At 35.4% G+C, this 20,041-nt stretch overlaps 1 protein-coding gene across 6 annotated transcripts in view; it reads right to left on the reverse strand.

Annotated features, from left to right (window-relative positions):
• Positions 1-5,964: 5,964 nt before the first annotated feature.
• Positions 5,965-20,041, reverse strand: part of LOC18422794 (serine/threonine-protein phosphatase PP1) — a 31,266-nt gene continuing 17,189 nt past the window's right edge. For 2 of the 6 annotated variants that reach the window (XM_088872536.1, XM_088872539.1), the window contains 5 exons: positions 11,017-11,576; positions 10,544-10,771; positions 7,955-8,039; positions 7,420-7,870; positions 5,965-6,217 (listed from right to left, as the gene is read on the reverse strand). In XM_088872536.1, coding sequence (XP_088728662.1) covers positions 8,034-8,039; positions 10,544-10,771; positions 11,017-11,576 — 794 coding nt within the window. In that variant the 3' untranslated portion in view covers positions 5,965-6,217; positions 7,420-7,870; positions 7,955-8,033. The remainder of the gene's footprint in view (positions 6,218-7,419; positions 7,871-7,954; positions 8,040-10,543; positions 10,772-11,016; positions 11,577-20,041) is intronic. The other 4 variants (XM_088872535.1, XM_088872537.1, XM_011626288.3 and 1 more) reach the window with 2 other exon arrangements.

The raw sequence follows: 20,041 nt of genomic DNA on the forward strand, positions 1-20,041 counted from the left end.
AAAAATTAAAAATAATAATTACATTAAAAAAAGCATCTTTATTGTTAGTTACAACTTGCAACGACCACCTATTTGCATCCAAAAATGGATGCGTTATACCTCTAAATTGCATATTGTGGAAATGTGGTCCGGTCCGCATGAAACAATTGTTCTTTTTCTCCCCTTTTATTTAAGGGTGAACTTTATGAGCGGTGCCATCCACGTGTAAAATATTTTGAGTGGTGTTGTTCTCGTTCATGCCTCCAATTTGACAGCAGTGGTATTGATTTATTTATTTCCTAGAAATTACAACAAAACGAAATTTTCTTCTTGTGTGACACACTTAGAAAATAGAATAAAAACTGAAGAGGAATTTACCTGCATATCTTATTTAAAAATTGTAACTATAAACATTCTTGTTAATTTTTGTGTATCACGTGCATATTCCTTTTGTTTTATTTAAAAATTGTAATTATAAATATTATTGTTAAAAAGGAATATAAAAAGTCAAGATAACCATTCAGGCCCAACCTGGAAAGTGCTTGTGAAAAACCCAGCCCCGCCCAAAAATGTCTCTCTCTCCCTGGTATCTCTCTCCTAACAATCTCTTCCATTAAATTTGTTCCATATAATTTCTTTCAAAAATCAAAACTCTTAAGTTAACATATATAAAAAAAAATTAAAATTTGAATTAGAGAGATTTATTTTATTATCATGTTGCATTTTAAACTTTATTTTTACAAAATGAAATTTAATAAACAACAAATACTAAATATGAGAGAGGTTCAATATTTACATATTTTTGACATAATAATAAAAAACCATAATGCAATTGTTACTATTTCCTTTATAAATCTAAAAAACTAGATGTTTTGGCTTAGTTTCTTCGAACAAAAATCCCTGTCGAAGTTTTTTAAAGAGATTTTGTCCCAAATGTTTATCTTGTTTCAAACTCAGTAGTGAATTTGTCTTCTAAAGCATCCAACCGCTACTCATTTTGTAGCATTAATTTAGGGGCAATTCACTATTCATAACATAACGACTCCAATTTTTCAAATATGTATGGATTTATATATCATGGCCCATGTACCATACCACTCAATTTGATACATGTAACATATTGCACATTTTGGTACATATACTTCAGCTATCTATTGTCGTGATTATACAAATTGTTCTTCCATTCATGACACTTAAGCAAGGGAATGGTAGACAAGACGCTTCTACATGTACCTAATTGAACAAGATGGTACCGTGAGGTATTTTACCGACGAATATTATTACATTTGGGGATTGTATACGGTGAAACTATTTATCTTCGATGCAAGGTGGTCACAATTGCTTACAACTATTCGATGTGAAATTTGATAGTTTGGATGCACCACAAAGTTCAAAAAAATTTCTTTTGAAGTTTGAGCTTGATCAATGGAATAAATGCAACTACCCAATTTCACATCTAATAGTTAAGATTAATTGTGACTGCCTTGTATCAAAGGTAAACGATCTTATTCTATACTTTTCCTTATGTTCATGATATTCAGTGTTGGACAAGTACATGAGGCTGGTGACTCACTATTTCTTATCAACTCTGCCAATTCGGCAATTGGTTATTCTTAGTATGTCCATATGGATTCCCAAAAAATGGAAAAGAGGAAAAAAAATCAAGAAAAAAAAGAAGAGAGAATTTGAGGGTTTCTTCGTAAAAGAAATATTTGATAAATGTTTTTTGAAAATCTATAAAAAATATTGTTTTGATCCATGCAATACCTTTGTAGATGCAAACGTTCTACTTCGAGAAGCCTAAAGAACATTGAGTAATAAAAATGAAATATATCATCTTTTGAGAAAGCCCAAGGTTTTTTTCGCCCGAAACGTACCAAAATTATTGACGCTAAATCTCTTCAAACACCTTTTTTTATCATAGAAATTGTCGTACAGATATGTAAGAAGGCTCTAACATGAATTTGTTTACACAAACTTCATGGTTATTGTAAGAAATCTAGGAGAAATAAAAGAAATAGAAGACTAGTGAGGTTTTGAGCTCAACAATGGCGTGATGTTTTATAGCTCAGTACCACAAAAATTATGTTCTAATCCTAAAAGAGAAAATTTTTAGGGTATTGTAGATCAACAAGAGAAAATTTTTTTGGGAGAATTTAGTAGTTGAAAACATGATTAACATGAATGTGGGAAAAAAAAATGAAAATAAAAAATTGTATTTTATTTTATTTTTCTTTTAACATCCATCTACAAGACAAACGATAGATGTCCAATGCGTCAGAGGATGCTAGTATAGAGACGCATCTCCTGACGCATGAACTACTTTATGATATTAGTTTTGAGCTATGGTAATTAGGATCCAGATAAACCATGCTCAAATTATGAGTAGGAACGATCTTCACCGTACAAAGGACAAAGGTGCGCCTACCAACATGATGATGTCAAATGAGATTGAACCCTTCCAACTAAGTAACCATGACCTTTTCACAAAGTTTTTGATGAATCCGCCTAGTCATGCAGTTTTCAAGCGTTTGATGACTACAAACACATCCTAAATCACTGCAAGTCTATTTCTGCCTCAAATACTATGGAATCCCAGAATTGGTATAAATATTGATGGCCTTTTTAAGAAGGACGTGGTTAGCATTCGGCCAAGCCTGCACATGTAGAAATGTGGGCTTTATAATAAATTTATTTTTGAAATATAATTTGATTTTAATTTTTAGAGAATATATAATCTTTAACATGAAGATCATGACTATGAAATGATACATGAATGTTGAAAACTAACAATAATAAATATATTAAAAAAACATTTGGACTGTTAGTTTCAATTATTTTTAGATGGGCCATCTATTTATATCCATCTTTAAGATGAATGCTATATTCCTCTGAGCCACACATATTGTACAAAAGCCTACATGAAACAATTGTTTTTTTAAGCATTGAACCACATATTGTACAAAAGCCTACATGAAACAATTGTTTTTTTAAGCATTGAACCACATATTGTACAAAAGCCTACATGAAACAATTGTTTTTTTAAGCATTGAACCACATATTGTACAAAAGCCTACATGAAACAATTGTTTTTTTAAGCATTGAACCACATATTGTACAAAAGCCTACATGAAACAATTGTTTTTTTAAGCATTGAAATTAGCAGTCCAAAAAAGAAAGCAAAAGACGGACCACTTTCAATGCTCGAATTCATTTCTTTTAGTTTCATTGTATGGATTTAGTTTCATACAATTTGAGAGATTTTGTACGTTCGTTGATCAAGACTTGGTAGAAGAGCTTCATAAGTTTTCAAAAATTGAAGATACAAATCAAGAAATTGAATTTCAATTACTTGTGGAGACATATCAATTGGCGGAACCGTTGATAAAAGAAAGAGATGTAGTGTATGAATTACTCACATATTCCTCTAAATTATATGTCCATTCGAGGTTAATTTAGAAAGTTGGTCGAGATATACGAGAACAAATCATATTTATTGGAAACAGGGAATTTTTATAGTAAATAGAATATACAGAATTATGATTAATCAAATATTGCAAAGCCCCATAATTTATTACATACGACGTCTTAAGTTCTATTCTCCCTCCTTCCTCACCAAATCAGCCAAAAAACCAAAAGAAAGTTAGATATAATGATCTCTTAGGAATTGGAAATGAAATTAGGCTTCCTATTTTTATTTTTTTTCCCTTTTCAAATTCATGATCGTTGTTGTGGATCCTCATTGCATCTCCAGGATGGATTTCAAAATAAGCAGCACTAAAAGAGTGGACGCACTTAAACCCAACCCTACTTTTTATCATTTCACTTTGGAAGAAAGGCAAGATTTTTATTTTGGGCAGAGGCACGTGTCATGCCCTGATGGCCTAAGAGGCCAAACGCACTATTACAAATATAAATACTATAGATAGTTGCCCATCCTTCCAAACAAATACAAATGAAAAGTAGATAATTGGTTTTGGTGGGTTCCTATTTAAATAGCAAAGGAGAAAATGCAAATGAGAATGTTGGTACTTAGTAAAGTGAGTCATCATTTTCAGGGTGCTTGCTGGAATGATCTTCTTCCATCAGATTGTAGTGGCTTACCTGCTTTCTACCAAAAAAAAAAGATCTTTAGAGCCTAAAAGTTAGGGAGAGAGAAGAATATTTGGAGGTCATGAAAAAGAGGTGGCCACTTTTTGGGTCATCTTTCAAGTGGAAGGAACTCATGTGATGCAATTGATTGAAAGAAAACCATTGCACCCCCATTATGCCCCTATGGTAGCACCATTGTACATAGGTTACCTACCAACCACACGCATGGAAGCCCTCTCTCGCTCTCTCTATGAAGTCCTAGAATATCCCTCTCTTCTCTCTCTCCACATGACCCTGTTCCCTTCTGTAGACGTTTAGTGGAGCCCCATTTGGAGTATGCATAATCGCTGGTTGGGTTTTGACCTCTTGTAAAAATTGATTAGGCATAGAAGCTAGGAGAGGATAATCAAATTTGTGGATTGCCTGAGAGGGATCGAGTCTATTCGGTTCTAGCATAAAGAGGGCCGGCTGTGGGACAGGCCTGGGCCTAAAGTACCCCGGCCCTGGCCATATATTAAGAAAAGAAATATGTTTTGATAGGGCTATAGCCTTATGAAATTAATTAAGGCCTCACCTCAAAGCTCACAGAAAATTGCAATTTTGGTAGCAAAAAAACCTTCGATCTATCATCTCAACCTTACCATGATGGTTGTGAAAAAAAATTAAGATTTCAAGACCTAAAAATCATGTATAATGTATTACATCATCTAGGCCATCCATTTCGCCTTAAAAATAAGTATTCACATATCCACAAAATCTGTACCATTTTTAAAACTTCAAATTTCATAGCCGGTGTTTGATATTGCTTTTAGAGCATCATTAAGATTTCTAACGTCCAAAACGCTTTCCAAACAGATTCAAGGTGAGGCTTTACTTTGTTTTCATAAAGCCCAAGCCTTCTAGATACGACATCTGCAAGGAAAAAACCTGGGCCCGGTCCATTGGAGCCCAGCCCAATCCCACCAACAGGAAAGTCAGGGCCATGGCCCACTGGTCCCATTGCCAGTCGTTTCTACTAGACTCATAGAATACAAACAATTCAAGGGTAAGTTTTGAATCGAAACTTTTGATGGACCGAGCACGCATTCCGTAGTTTTTATATTAAACATGGCTGCCCTTCTCTCCAAATGGGCTCCGCTTCTATCAAAATGGGCACCCCTTCTCTCCAAAGTCCCATTTGGAGTGCTCTACGCCATTTTCAAATAAACCGGGGGCAAGATGGTAGCACTAGTATGTCAAAAATTTTGGAGTGCTCTACGCCATTTTCAAATAACCCGGGGGCAAGACGGTAGAAGTCGTATGTCAAAAATTTTGTCCTGGTGAACCCAAACATAACTTAAAGAGGCAAACTTAAGATTAACACAATGGAAAGCTTTCTGTATGCCACCCTTCTCCCAGTCGGAGTTGAATATAAAGCTGAAATAGCCCCAATCACAACACCAAATTTCTCACATTCAATCCACTCATAAGCTCGCACCTACAAAAATATTAAAAAATATTTTCAAAAAATTAAAATGAACAAAATACCCCTACAAATTTTTCAGTTCAATCATTTTAGTATCACAAACATTTTTTTACTTTTTTTAAAGGGTGCCTTATTGAGCTGATCACACGCATCAAATATTATATTCATCTGATGTGACATTATGGCCAAAAAATAAAATAAAATACTCTTAGGTTGTCAAATTTAGATCAAACGGTCAAAGCTCAATTGTGACATAATGGCTAAAAAATATGAGTCATTCATTGATATTCAATCATCCGACAACTGAGAAAGAGTGGCATATATAAAGCTCTCTCTAAAGACGGGAAAATGTGAAAACATTTGTCATGGTTCCATGTGCGTGGGCGTGAGTGGTCTGTGTAAAAGAGAGAGGGGGGAAGAGGAAGAGAGAGTCTAGAGCACGCACCATTCATTCCATGATTAATGTACATGAAAATCACTAGCTTTTTCAACTTAAACCCAACATTGGCCACGCAAAGCATCTACCACAACTTTCAGATTAACACATCAAAAGGATTTTACATCTCAAATAAATGGTCCTTCAATTAGCTCCTTGGCAGGACAACAGACAGGTCCGTAAAAGGCCTAAGCTCTTTCCGTGAAGCCTCCTAATCTCTCTCATGCTTTCGCCCCCAGGAAGGACTGTTAGATTACCAAAGAAAGAAAAAAAAGGCAAACACAAAAAACATAAGCAGATTGGTCAGCAATTAGCGATACAATGCTTTTCTATTTCACCAGGAACAAATCAAACAAGACTCAACAAATCTATTCCGAAACAAGACTTAGATAAGGATTTCTATGTCTGTACATTCCCTCTCCCCCCCCCCCCAAAAAAACAAAAAATGATAATAATAACAATAATAATAAAGGTGTCTACGAGAGAAAGACCTGTCATATGCTAGCATGAGAGAGAGAAAGAGAGAGAGAGAGAGAGAGAGAGAGAGAGAGAGAGAGAAAGAGAGAGACTTTCTTTATGGAAGAAAGAGAGATAATGACACCTCATAGCATGAAGGATTTTACAAATAACAATAGAGAAGCCTCTGATCTAGACACAAGGGCAAAATAAAATCCTTAGGCAGATAGTTTGAAAAATGGTACTACTGAAACTAATACAAAAAGCGTATTGAACTAAATTGATAGGGTACTTGATTCTTCGTTCTCTACCAAGAACAATGCGCATGAAGGCAGGAAAATCAATAAGAAAATATCAAGGAACATAAATAAACATCCTCACAAGTAGGATAATGACATGGGCATTTGCATACTTTGATTATTTGCAGGTAAGCATCAGATAACCATAAAGGCTAAGGCATGCCAAAACCATGTCAACCAGATAGCTTTATGTTACCAATTGAACCGAAATAAGTAACGAGCCAAAAACTGAACCATACACCAATGGTGTGCAACATCCACACTGGTTTGTTCTCCTAAATGTGTGCTGGGAATGAACCATAGTTACCTGATGATAGAATTCATCTACGTACAGTTCATCATCACGATCCATTTAAGGGAAGATGCAATGGATGAACAGGGAGTATCATATCCATAAATTATACAATTGGTGTACAGTGTAAATCCCCCATAATAAACCGACAATTTTAATTTGTCGCAATCAGTGAAGGCATATTTGATTATGCATGACAAATTGACCATACAGTGCAACACAAATGCATGCGTTCCCTATCCATACAGGACAACATAAAATAACCACTCCTTTTCTAAACCTAGGACTATACAAACATCTAAAATGAGGCTGCAGTATACAAACAAAACACATTATGCATGCTTATTACTGGTACTCCCTATAGCAAATTCCTTAATGAGTATTTCTTTAAGATAGATACCTAGGAAAATATAAAGAACAAGAGGACAATCTGGCTTTGCAAGAGCCTCATTTCCAGTAACATTTATTGCTTCAAGGATTATTAGCTTTTGTGGAATCTCTGAATCCATCTGATCACGCTTGTCTCTAAAAGTATCATATGGCTCTCCAAGTTAATTAGTTTGCATACCATAAAATCCTCGTATTATTGTTAAGAACCAAGGAGAATTTGAATTCATCTGCACTCTTTGAAACTAAGGAGACAATTAACCTCCACAACTTATCCAATTCCTTGTTCGTACAAACGTGAAGCCTCTTCAATGGCAGGGCTCTCCAAGTTAATTAGTTCACACGCTATAAGGGCCTCATATTCTTCTTGGAAACCAAGGAGCTAAAAAGGAACATCAACTCCACTCCTCAAAAGTCTTAACACTATTTGGATAACATAAGGGCATCAAAAGTAGATCCACGATCTGAAATTGGAAACATAATGAAACCATATCGGTCACCTGCCATCATGTTGTGTGGAAATTGCATATCAAATATTGTATTCTCACCAAATAGTCCAAGTACCAAAAAGGCAAACTTCTTGAAAATAAGGCCTGAAGGCTTAAAATTGCAAACATGGTTCCCCTTTCACACCTGTGACATTCACAAAAATAGTAGCACCATAGCAGATATAGAAGTTCATGTTTCTCTTGGATGCACATTCATAAGGCATAAATGGCCACCTTTATGCCTCTTGGCCAATTATCATAAACATTGGATTCATAAAGTAAAGCCAATCCATAATGCAATTAACCAAATGATCCAAACTCTATCTCATTGGCAAATAATAGCTATAACTTATAACAGAAATTTCTGAGAGGCATCAGACACAAAAATAACATTCAGGTACTACAACAACTTGAACCTGTCATTTATTCTGAGTGGAAGTTATGAGAGATTGTTATGCTAGTATTGGAAAAGATAACTTAAATACATTTGAGGGAAAAAAAAGAAGCAAGACAATAATGGCAGTTTCTTTCATCATGCGCAAGAGACAGTCAAACAAGAATTATCAAGGAAAAAAGAGAAACAAATAGGAAAGGAAAAAGTTCATATAAGGTTGCAACCTTAAAATGTAGAATTACAGATGCACCTCAAAAATCCATTTGATAGGCTGTTTTAATGTTGAAAAATTCTCTAATTAATCATCTCGACATCGAGATGTATGAATATAAAAAAAAAAGATTTTGAGTCCCAGAAATAGTGCATCTTACAACACATTATCTAGACTGTCCATTTTCAAGATTTCCATATGTTTATAGATCTACTTGATTTTAACTATCTTGGAGTTTAAAATTTTATAATTAGAGATAAAAATAGATTTTAAGATAATCCTAAGAATTTATTACATCAAAATTACATGTTATGATAAAATTTGGAGGTGCGCCTTAATTGGATTGTTTAAGGTTGCAACCTTACAGAAACCACACCCAATAGAAAAAGACACCCAAAGGAGATCATGAACATGATGCTTTCTGTGAAGTGCAGAAGATAACAGATGAGCAGAACAAAGCCAATTATAAAGTAACTAAGCACAAGTAATGGCTTTTCTATATTCAAGACCAGGAAAATGACCTTTGTGTACTGATCTTAGATTTATACAAGCCATTTGAACACATGAAATGGAGAGAACAACTATTATTTGCAGCTACGAGAGTCCCAAGAAAATCCATGATCATCCAGGGAGGCAACCTGGGACCCGAAAGCAACCATCTGTGACTATAGAGCCATTAGGGACATAATTCAACAAAGCATATGCTACATTATTGAATTGTGACTATGTGATAGTTTGAATGGCCTGGTCATGAACCATAAAGTTAAATCCAAAGTTTTTATTTTATTGATTGGTAAGTTACAGAGTTTTCAAGGATGGAACAGATTAATAGGACCTGAGAAGAGCTAGGGATGATTATGTGATATCGGTACACTTAAAATTGGATATCACTGTGAATATTGTTTTACATTTAGTTCATATTGCTAAAACATACAAATAGGAAAATGATCTTGCTGACTCGACAATGGCAGAATCCACAACAAATCAGTACTACTATCCGTATTAAAAGGGTAACAATTTATTCTTGATTCCAAGAACATTAATGGTGATAAAGGGCTACAGATGTGACATACACAACTATTGCGCTACAGCATCTCCTAAACTAAATAGTATGTCAGATATATCCCATTCTTAACCACCTAGTCAGAGAAGCAATTAGCCTCTTGAGGATGAGAAAGGGATATTGTGATTGATTTGGCCACTTCAAACATTTCTCTAAAGAAAGACACAGCACATTAGATTCTTCATATCGCTCACTGCCATCTCTGAATATTCAAACATGACAAACAGGCCCTAGAATAGGATCGTTCAATTTTTCCTTTTAGTACTCTAGTTTTCTGGACATTTCCATCAAATACTGGGTCTTGGGTTAGTATTACTACAAATAATAACCCATTCCTGCTCCTTTCCTGACCAAGACTTGGAAAACAACACCTGGCATACAACTGATGAGATCAGTGAGCAAACAAACATACACAAAATAAAAAAATGGTATTCTTAATTGTTAAATGGAGAAATGGAAAAAAAATGCATCAACCATTACAGTAATAGTAGCAACAATAGGAAGCAATACTCCGTCATCCATACTAAGGGTGGCCGTCCACTACTTCCATCCAAAAACAAACTTAGCCAATTAGCTGCATGTCACAGAAGCCATACGTAATGACAAACGACGGTGGAATCAGTTACAGAACTCACAAATGTGGTTCCCTCTCAAACCATAATTAACATCAGAGAATGGATCCAAAGGGTTATTTTGGCAATTGATGCCCAAGCCATACAAGATAACAAAATAATCATGTATGTCAGTGAAGATTTACCCAAGAAAAGTGTTCCATAATGCCCAATCACTCTGGTTTTTGCAACTTCAACAGATTTACGCAAGAAAAGTGTTCCATAGAATCAAATCAGTGAAGAATTCTGACATGCATCAAGTCTTAGAATTATAAAAAATACACCATGACAATGACTCCATGATACCAGTTAAGCATCAGAAGTTATTGCACAGGATATACAAGCAATAAGAATTGCAATAATAAGATACCTTTACTCCAGCTGGTGGTGTTCCAGGCTTAGCTGTAGTTGCATTTGAGTTGCCATAACCAAACTTTGGTTTCTTCTCTGCAGGCTTCAGTATTTGGAAAGAACACATCAAAGTCTCATCAACACTCATCATTGCACCAGCATTGTCAAATTCCCCACAGTAATTTGGTGCTGAAAATATCGTGACTAGCTGTCTATCAGCAAAGAATTCATAACCATCCTCCACAACCTGCATAAAAGTGGAAAAATCACATATTATTTCAGACCAAGTACATGATATTTTCATGTGACACTATTGATGGAGAGAGTGGGAGGTGCTAAAATGGTACACTAACCCAATGATGGATCCCACACTCCACCATCCAACATTTCATTGAACAGTGATAACACAATGATCATGGGTTTTCATAGTCCAATGGTAGTATAGTTTCCTTTTCATAGTTTAATGATAAATGAAATTTGATGAGTCATAACCTGGTGAGCACGGCAAATAAGATCCAGGTCATGCTTTTGAAGGAACTCTGTAACTTTATCAGGGCCAAAAGTATATGAAACTCCTCTATCATTCATTCCCCATCCTTGAACATCTTTACTAGGATCTGACCAAAGCAGATCACAAAGTAAACCAGTATCAGGTACATCGGTTGGACGAACTAAGTTCCTTATCTGATCCAAATTATTTAGATCAGGGGAAAGTCCACCATGCATGCAAAGTATCTTCTCATCTATCAGAGCTGCTACTGGTAGACAGTTAAAACAGTCTGTGAAAACTTTCCAGAGTCTCACATTAAATCGCCTTTTACACTCGTCATAGAATCCATAGATCCGGTTTATGGATGCACATTCATGATTTCCCCTTAGAAGAAAGAAGTTCTCTGGGTACTTAATTTTATAAGCAAGGAGGAGGCATATCGTCTCCAGACTTTGTTTGCCCCGGTCAACATAGTCCCCTAGGAATAAGTAATTGGCCTGAGGAGGTAGACCACCATATTCAAAAAGCCTTAAAAGATCAGAATACTGACCATGGATATCACCTGAAATACATAAAAAAAAAAAAAAAAATGAAGTTTAAACAGATTAGCACTTCATGTGGCAGAAGTGCTAATATGACATAACTAATCAGAACTCAGAAAGTATCACATCCAATGATTTTCAATTCCACATGGAAAGCTAAGAGAGGGGAACATTAGCAATTACGGAGAACTCAAAAAAGATTTCAACAATGAGGGATGGAATGTAATATACATTCAAAAAATATCTCCAGGCTTTAATACAAGAGGGAAACCATTTTCAGACAATGAATCAAGCTGTCAAAAATAGCAAGAAACAATGAGTGGAACCAGAGGTAATTCCAAGCAATAATTCAATTGAATAGGTATGCAACCCAGTGGAACTCCAGCCCATCAGAAAATAGAATGGAAGACCATGTTATCTATCAAACTATCAAGCAAAACATTCCCACAAAGTACGAGACATTCACTTGAAGCAATAATTCAATCAAATAGGTATGCAACCCAGTAGAATTCCAGGCAATCAGAAAATATAAAGGAAGTCCATGTTATCTATCAAACTATAAAGCAATAATTACCGCAAAGCATAAGATATTCACTTGGAGTATCAACATAGTACCGCACCTGAAAGTGTTTCATGTGCACGATAAATATCAAGCAATGCTAAATATCCAGTAGAAAAGTAGAATGGCCAGCCTAATGCTAAACTAATTATCAAACCGACCAAACTACTGACTACATTATTGGGCCCCAACGATCATGTTCCTATTTTACTTCATACTTGGCTTTTCGACTGGAACCATTCAGGTTTGAGAATATGTGGTCGGAAAATCGGGATTTCAGGATATGATAACTTCTTCGTGTGAGTCATCTCACGAGGTTGGATGAACTGGTTATCAATTAACCTAATAGGCTTAAGAGTTGAAAGTGATTTTATACAAATGGAACCAGTTGACGTTTGGAGGAAGGAATACCGCTTCACTAGAACTGCAAGTCCTTAATGAAAAACAAGAGTTCCAAAGGCCCTTTTTCAGGAGGAAATGGTGAATAGGGCTCATATTTTGGCAGATTATCAAATTTTGCCCAATCAGGAGGACCAATAATCTGGAATCAGATGGCTGAAGGAAGGATTCAAAATGCAACTTCCTTCGATATGTTTGCATCTGCTAAGAGAACAGCTAAGTTGAATTCCTCCATTGTAGTGTGTGGGGAAGGATTTCAAGAACAAGAAGGGATGGAATTGTTACCGTCGGCTTCTTTCAGAGACTCTCTTGAGTCCTCGTATAGATGAAGGGAGTTGGACCACTGACCAGAAACATAGTTACCCAGGATGGGAGCGGGAAAAACTCTAGGATCGGTAGCGGAAGAGCGGAGCAAAGTTTCACTGTCGAGGGCATGAGTTCCGTATGTAGGAGAATGTAGAGATCGAGATCCCTGACTTTTAGAGATCGAGTTCCATATCTATAAGGAGTGGATCCCTTACAGGATGAATCGTGTTCCACCGTATTAGGATCGTGTTCCCGAAATTCAATTATCCATTGTGTTGCAACTTGGGAGTGAGTTCCATTTAACAGTATTTTTAATTTTTTTCCAAATTCACAAACCCAAGTATCAATGTAAATAAAATCAAGTCATTGAAAATCTCTTGGACTCTTTGTTACCAATGGAGTAAATTTCACAATGGAGTAGGGATACTCAAAAACTAATATGGTGATGTAATACCTAATAAGTCCCCGAAATGGATGGAGCTTTGGGACCTCAGTGATCTCTCTCTTTCTATCTCTCCCTCTAGCTCTTTGCCTTGAGCTCTCTCTTTCGCTCTCCCTCTAGCATTCTCGTCAACTGAAAAACTAATTGGGGACTTTTATGGACTCTTATTCTCTTCATATTTCTAGGGAAACTAGACACAAGTCACAATTCACAAGGTATGCAAAGCAGTGAAATATAAAATATATAGGAATTCATGACATTCAGAAAGTTTGTAGGTCATAAAAAAATGGAGATCCACACTCCATTCTCTAAACTAGAACTCACACCCAAAGCATAGGATACTCGATTCCATATTGGTGGAATTGCAGTTTTGCTTACTCATGGAACAATGATTTTTGGTATAGGGATCTGGATCCCATTGACATAGGATTGAGATATATGATTTCCAGGATCAAGATCCTTAATAGCAAGGAATCGCCTGGAATCAAGATCACGTGTTTCAGAGTGCCGAAACGAGATCCGGAAGCAGAAGCGACCCTCCTTAGAAGATCCTGGTAACTATGGCTGAAGGTGGTTTAGGGACTTCTATCACTGAGGACGAGATGAAGGACATCTTTACTATGAGGTGTGACAGGGCATCACGTTCAGATGGTTTCATTATGGCTTTCATTGATTCCTGATAGTTGATAAAGAGAGATTTGTATCGTATGTTCAAGAGTTTCATGAGAGCCACAATTCATTGAGGAATGAAAGCCACTTTCATAACTTTGAATCCCTAAGTGGCAAACCATGTGAACAACAAGGGCAAGGAATATCAGTTAGTTAGTTTAGTGGGAAGCCTTTATAAGACATTAGTCAAGGTGTGGAAATCTAGATTGAGGGGTTGAAGGTCATATTATCTCTCCAAAACACGGAGCTTTTTCTTAGGGGTAGGCAGATCTGAGATAATGCTCATCTTGCTCACAAGTGTATTGACTTAGGACACAAAGAACAGATGCTTGGGACAGTATGTAAGTTTAAGCCCATGATCTTGTTGTCCGGGGCTTTTTAGATTATGTATTGAGGAGAATGGGATTTGGGGAGAGATAGAGGTGGAATGTAGCATGTGACCCATTCTTGGCTTTCAATGATGGTGAATGGGTCACCAAGAGGATTCTTTCAAGCATCTAGAGGTCTTAAGTAGGCTGATCCCTTTTCACCTTCTTTGTTTGTGATGGTTGCAAGAGTTCCTAGCAGGTCACTCTGCAAGCATTGGATTGTGGAGCAACATTTGGTTTTTGTGTTGGATGTGATGGGCCTAGCATATTGCAACCTAAAGTTTTTTTTTTTTTGGGTGAGGCAGTGGGGAGAGGGCCCCTACCCTTGATAGGAAGTGAGCTTAGAACACACCTACAGTTTGTTTCTGATACACGTATACTTTGTGAATCATGCGTAGATTAATTAAAATTGAATGTTACGAGGTGGTGACTCGTCTTCAAGAATAATTTGAACAAGAGTTCACCAATGTGAGTTGGTGTAAGGGCGGATGAAATGTTACCCATGGCAGACAGGAAAGTTTGGGCCTGTTGAAGAATCACCAAAATCAAGGCAAATGAAAAAAAATATTAAATACTAGGGAAGGAGAGGGGTGGTGACGAAAAAAAATCTGAATCAACAACAAAGAAGAGGGCAACCCGAGATGAGCATGAAACAAGGGGGAAAGAACAATGATCACCGCCTTTGAATGTTTCTCCTAAAGTTGGTCATTAAACCAATTTCAAAGGGTCACCATTCCTAAATAAGAAGGCCATCTCAAGAAAAAATTGGGAATCAGATACAAATTCATAAATCAAATAAATAACCACAAGTTTCCTCTGGCCAATAATCCACCATCAAACATCCTACACAAATCATAACTAAAGGAAGGTCACATTTGGGTACTTGAACATATGATCATTTCGGAATAGGAAAAATGGCTCCTACAAATGGGCTAATTTAACCTCACAATTTAGACACCACAACACAACTGATATCTAAGAAGAATGCATTGTTATGCACTAGAAGTCTAGAACGCAACCAATCTGATGGCATGGGAGGAAAACAGTCATGCAGTATTGTGGAGCAATATCTTGTGCATCTTAAGGACATAAGAATCATTCAAATGCATAATCAACAATTGTGCAGGTTCAATATTACAGGTACTTTGTACTGGACTATGCAACCTGGCTTCACCGTATTAGAGGGCTGGAAACATGGACAACATGGAAGAGTCATAGCTTCACAAAATTCCTGGGAGCAAGCATTAAGGGATTAACATAGTCTAAGAAAGTAACTAGTTGAAGACTTAAGAAAATCAAGGCAAATGAAAAAAATTAAATAAATAATTGGGAACCAGAGCGTGGAGAAGAAATAAAGTTTGAATCAACAACAAATGAGGACGCTAAAAAATGAGTAAGAAACAAAGCAAGGGGAAAGAGCAATGATCATCACCATCCAATGCTCAGGACTGTAAATAACAACTAGTTTCCCTTAAAGCATAAATAAGAGATCTAATAAAAACATGCCTTTAATTTCAAAAGAAAAACAAACCAATTTAAAACACAAACTTCAAAAATTCCAAATCCAAAACACCAAGAAGTCTTTCAATGACTAAAAGCAACAGACAAAGGCCCATGCAATAAAAAACAATTGCCCGGCAATTGCACGACAGAATAACACGAGTAGAAAAAAAAAAAAAGTAGATATTGAGTTCGGACTCTTCCAATGGTTGTTAGGCCTTAAGGGCTATACATGTAACTTACCTACACTGGACCAAAATTAGTTCGAGTGAACATATAAAACGTATCAACTTAACTTAATACAAATAACAAAAACCAAGAATTAAAGACACTCAAAAATTTTAAAAGAAAAAACATAATAAAGTTGCAGAAAGAAATTGTGAATGCAAGACAAACAAGAACAATGATTGAACAACTAAAACAATAAAGCAACAAGTACCCTAAGAAAATAATGGAAGATTCTTGGAAAAAGGAAAAGGTAAGAAAGAAAAAGTAAGAATAGCTATGTAGAGTAAGAAAAATAAAGCGAAAAAAAAACATTATCTGAAGGAAAAAGTTTACATAGAGAGGCTCTAAACAGTCAAATTAGAGCACACCTCAAAAATTTCACTAGAAAAGGTTGTCTTGATACCCTAATATTCTCAAATTTATCATCTCGACATCAAGATGCATGGACATGAGAAAAAAAAGGATTTCAAATTTTGAAAATCAAGTTTTGGAAATAGTGCATCTTGTAATGCAAATTTTTTTTTTTTGATATTTCTTGTCATGCATTGTTTGACCATCAATGTTAAAAAATTTTCAAGTCTTTATAGATCTGCTTGATCTACACTATTTTTTAAGCTTGAAATTTTATAATTGGATATGAAAATATATTTTAAGGCTATCGAAACCACATTTCTCGACACTATTTGAAGGTGCACATTACTTTGATTGTTTAGAGCCTCAGCTCTATACAAACCGCACCTTTATCTAAAATAGAAAACTAAAAGTAGAAAAAGTATCAAGCAAACCAAAGAAAAAAAACAACATTTCATTGCGGTTGCATCCTAGTTGCAAATTGATGTATCCATATTTTCCTATTTTTAACTCTATGCATAAAACAGAAATCAAGGAAAACAAATCAAGAAAGGAACTGCAAGAAACAGGAAGAATTAAGGCCCTAAGAAAGCTTGTGGTAGAGAGTGATGTAGGGAAGATGGAGAGAAGAAATAACTAAAATAAAAATAAAAACAAAGGGAGAGATAATATACCCTCTCTCTGGGCCTATAAGGGAATCTACCTCAAAAGATCTTTTCACAAGATCAACTAGTTACTGAATCACCAAATTCTCTCTTCTATTTACAATGAGGGACTTCTTCCCTTCAAATACACGTAGAAGAAAAATAAATAAATAAACCCACATAATACAAACTCTCTCTCTCTCTCTCTCTCTCTCTCTCTCTCTCTATTTTCCATGTAAATCTCTTCTTGTCTTCTTTCTCTCTTCTCTCTCTCTTTCCTACGATTTTCTCAATCTCTACCCACATTTGATCTTTCCCATATCTAACTCCCTTAAATCTCTCAATTCTTATACAAATCTCTTCTTCCCCTCAATCTCTTCTTCTCCCAACGTGAAGCCCCATAAATATCTCTTGAATCTCTAACTAAATCTCTTAGGTCCGTGACAATAGGAGATCTAAATTCCTTTGCCTAATATTAAAATCAACCGTATCCCCAAAACAACTCACGCACTACCTTATCCACTAAAGAAAAATTAATCCATTAAAAAAATAAGATAAAATTTTGATATCCCCAATTTTCATTTGCATCATTCTCTCAAGGTTGAGAGAAGCTCGACTTCGAGCTTACACCATGCAAAAGCCAATCAAATAATTGGTGATATAGTCCCACCATGCGCCTTGGTACCTTCTCTTCAATAAACCCATTCATCAAATACTTCGTGCTTATCTCAAAGTAGAACACTAGGATGACGGGCTCAATCTTGATTTCTTTTTCTTTTTCAAGTTCATCGTAAAACTTGGGAAGATCGAGCTAAATATCAAGATCATGTAGATGCTCCTCAGATCGTGGTTCTTACGTCACAATGTGATCATCACATTCAGGATCGGCACCCTTAGTTAGTCGTGGGTTTCAATTCATCTCTACGACGAAATCTGGTGTCGAATCTTCATGATTGTGAGTACCCTCTTCCCAAATAATAGCATTCTCCAAACATTGTAACCACTGATTCATTTCACGAAATTTGGTTCAAACATCCTCCATGAGTTTGGTCAAGTTTTCTAAAACTTGTCCCAAGCGATCATCCATAGCAGTATTAGCTTTCGGTGGCATTGCAATAGTTGAATCTTACTTGCTCTGATACTAACTGATGCAAGCAAGATGGAGGGAAGAAGTAACTAAAATAAAAATAAAGGGTGAGCGAATATACGCTCTCTCTGGGTCTGCAAGGGAATCCACTCTAAAAGATCTTCTCACAAGATCAACTCTTTACTAAATCACCAAATTCTCTCCTCTGTTTACGATGAGGGACTTCCTCCCTTTAAATACACTTAGAAGGAAAATAAATAAATATATAAATAAACATAATATAAACTCCCTCTCTCTCTCTCTCTCTCTCTCTCTCTCTCTCTCTATATATATATATATATATGTGTGTGTATATATATATATATATATATATATATATATATATATATATATGTGTGTGTATATATATATATATATGTATATATATATATATATATATATATTCTCCATGTAAATCTCTTCCTATCTTCTCTCTCTTTCGTATGATTTTTTTAATCTCTACCCACATTTGATCTTTCCCATATCTAACTCCCTTAAATCTCTCAATTCTTATACAAATTTCTTCTTCTCCCAACATTAGGCCCCATAAATCTCTCATGAATCTCTAACTAAATCTACTAGGTCCATGAAAATAGGAGATCTAAATCCCTTTGCCTATTGCCTAATATTAAAACCAATCATATCACGCAGTACCCTATCCACTGAACAAAAGTTAATCCATTGAATAATATAAAATAAAATTTTGATAACCTCAATTTTTATTTGCATTAGAGAGAGAGTGAGAGAGAGAGATGAGCAATCAAGCATACAATAGTGAGTTCATGGAATCTCACTCAATGATGAAGACTATATATTTGGCATCAGTTCAGACCTAATATGCTATCAGAGCAAAAGATCATAAATGAATGTCGCAAACTTTTTTCGACAGTTTACAAATCAATTATATTTATATGATTAAATTACACATTAACTGCTCCAAGCAATGCAAATAAAAAGAGATGTGCAAAACAGTATTACATGGACGTCGACATGAGTGTCAGTGTCTACAAGTATCAAAGGTGTCTAGCTCTTCAGTCTAAAAAGTCAATCACATTAGACACATCCAAATAATTATTATTCATAAATGAGGAATCACGTTTTCTAGAATATATAGTATAATTTCCATTACCATAAACCATATGAAGTGGTTGGAGAGGTTGTAGAGCATAAGATAATAAGCCAGGATGGGCTTGAGTTCAAACTTTGTTTTATATACCCCATGCCCTCAAGTGTTGACACCTCAAAGGAATGTTTTAAAAACCAGATTCGTGACCCAGATTGCCCATCTCAAAAACCAGTTCGAAACGGTGGAATGGCCGGATCAGCCCTATCCAGCCTTAAAAAAAATTCAAAAAAGTTTTAAAAATCATCATAAATATTATTTTTTGAGTTCCCAAAAGAAAATGGGGGTAGTGCTTAATGGAATTTCAATATGCTGCAAAAACACATGAATATTGAAATGCCAATTCTTGTCTAAGAGTCTATTGATATTAATCATGATATTAATTTTAAAACACTACTTTTACAAAAAAATATTATACTCATTTTGTGATTTTTATGAAGAAATGAGGGTGAAAGTGATTTTTTATTTTTGATACTAATTTTATGATACTGATTGTGATCTTTAACACTAATTTTATTTTATTTTTTGTGATTTTTTATACTTATTTTATGATACTAATTGGGTGGATTTTTGAGGAGAGGATATAGAGGTGGATTTTTGGGATTTAGAGTAGAGAGAGATGTGGGAAGAGGAAATGAGGGGAGAGGCAGCAATGCTTGTTTTATAATGAAATAATTCAGTTGTATAAAACAATGGAGTGAATGATAAAATTGAAAATACAAAATGTTTTATAAATGACCAATATGCCTAAATGTTTAATCCCATTGAGA

The sequence above is a fragment of the Amborella trichopoda genome, chromosome 7 (genome assembly GCF_054954075.1).
Source record: "Amborella trichopoda isolate Santa Cruz 75 chromosome 7, AtrichopodaSantaCruz75HAP2 v2.0, whole genome shotgun sequence".
Taxonomy (NCBI): domain Eukaryota; kingdom Viridiplantae; phylum Streptophyta; class Magnoliopsida; order Amborellales; family Amborellaceae; genus Amborella; species Amborella trichopoda.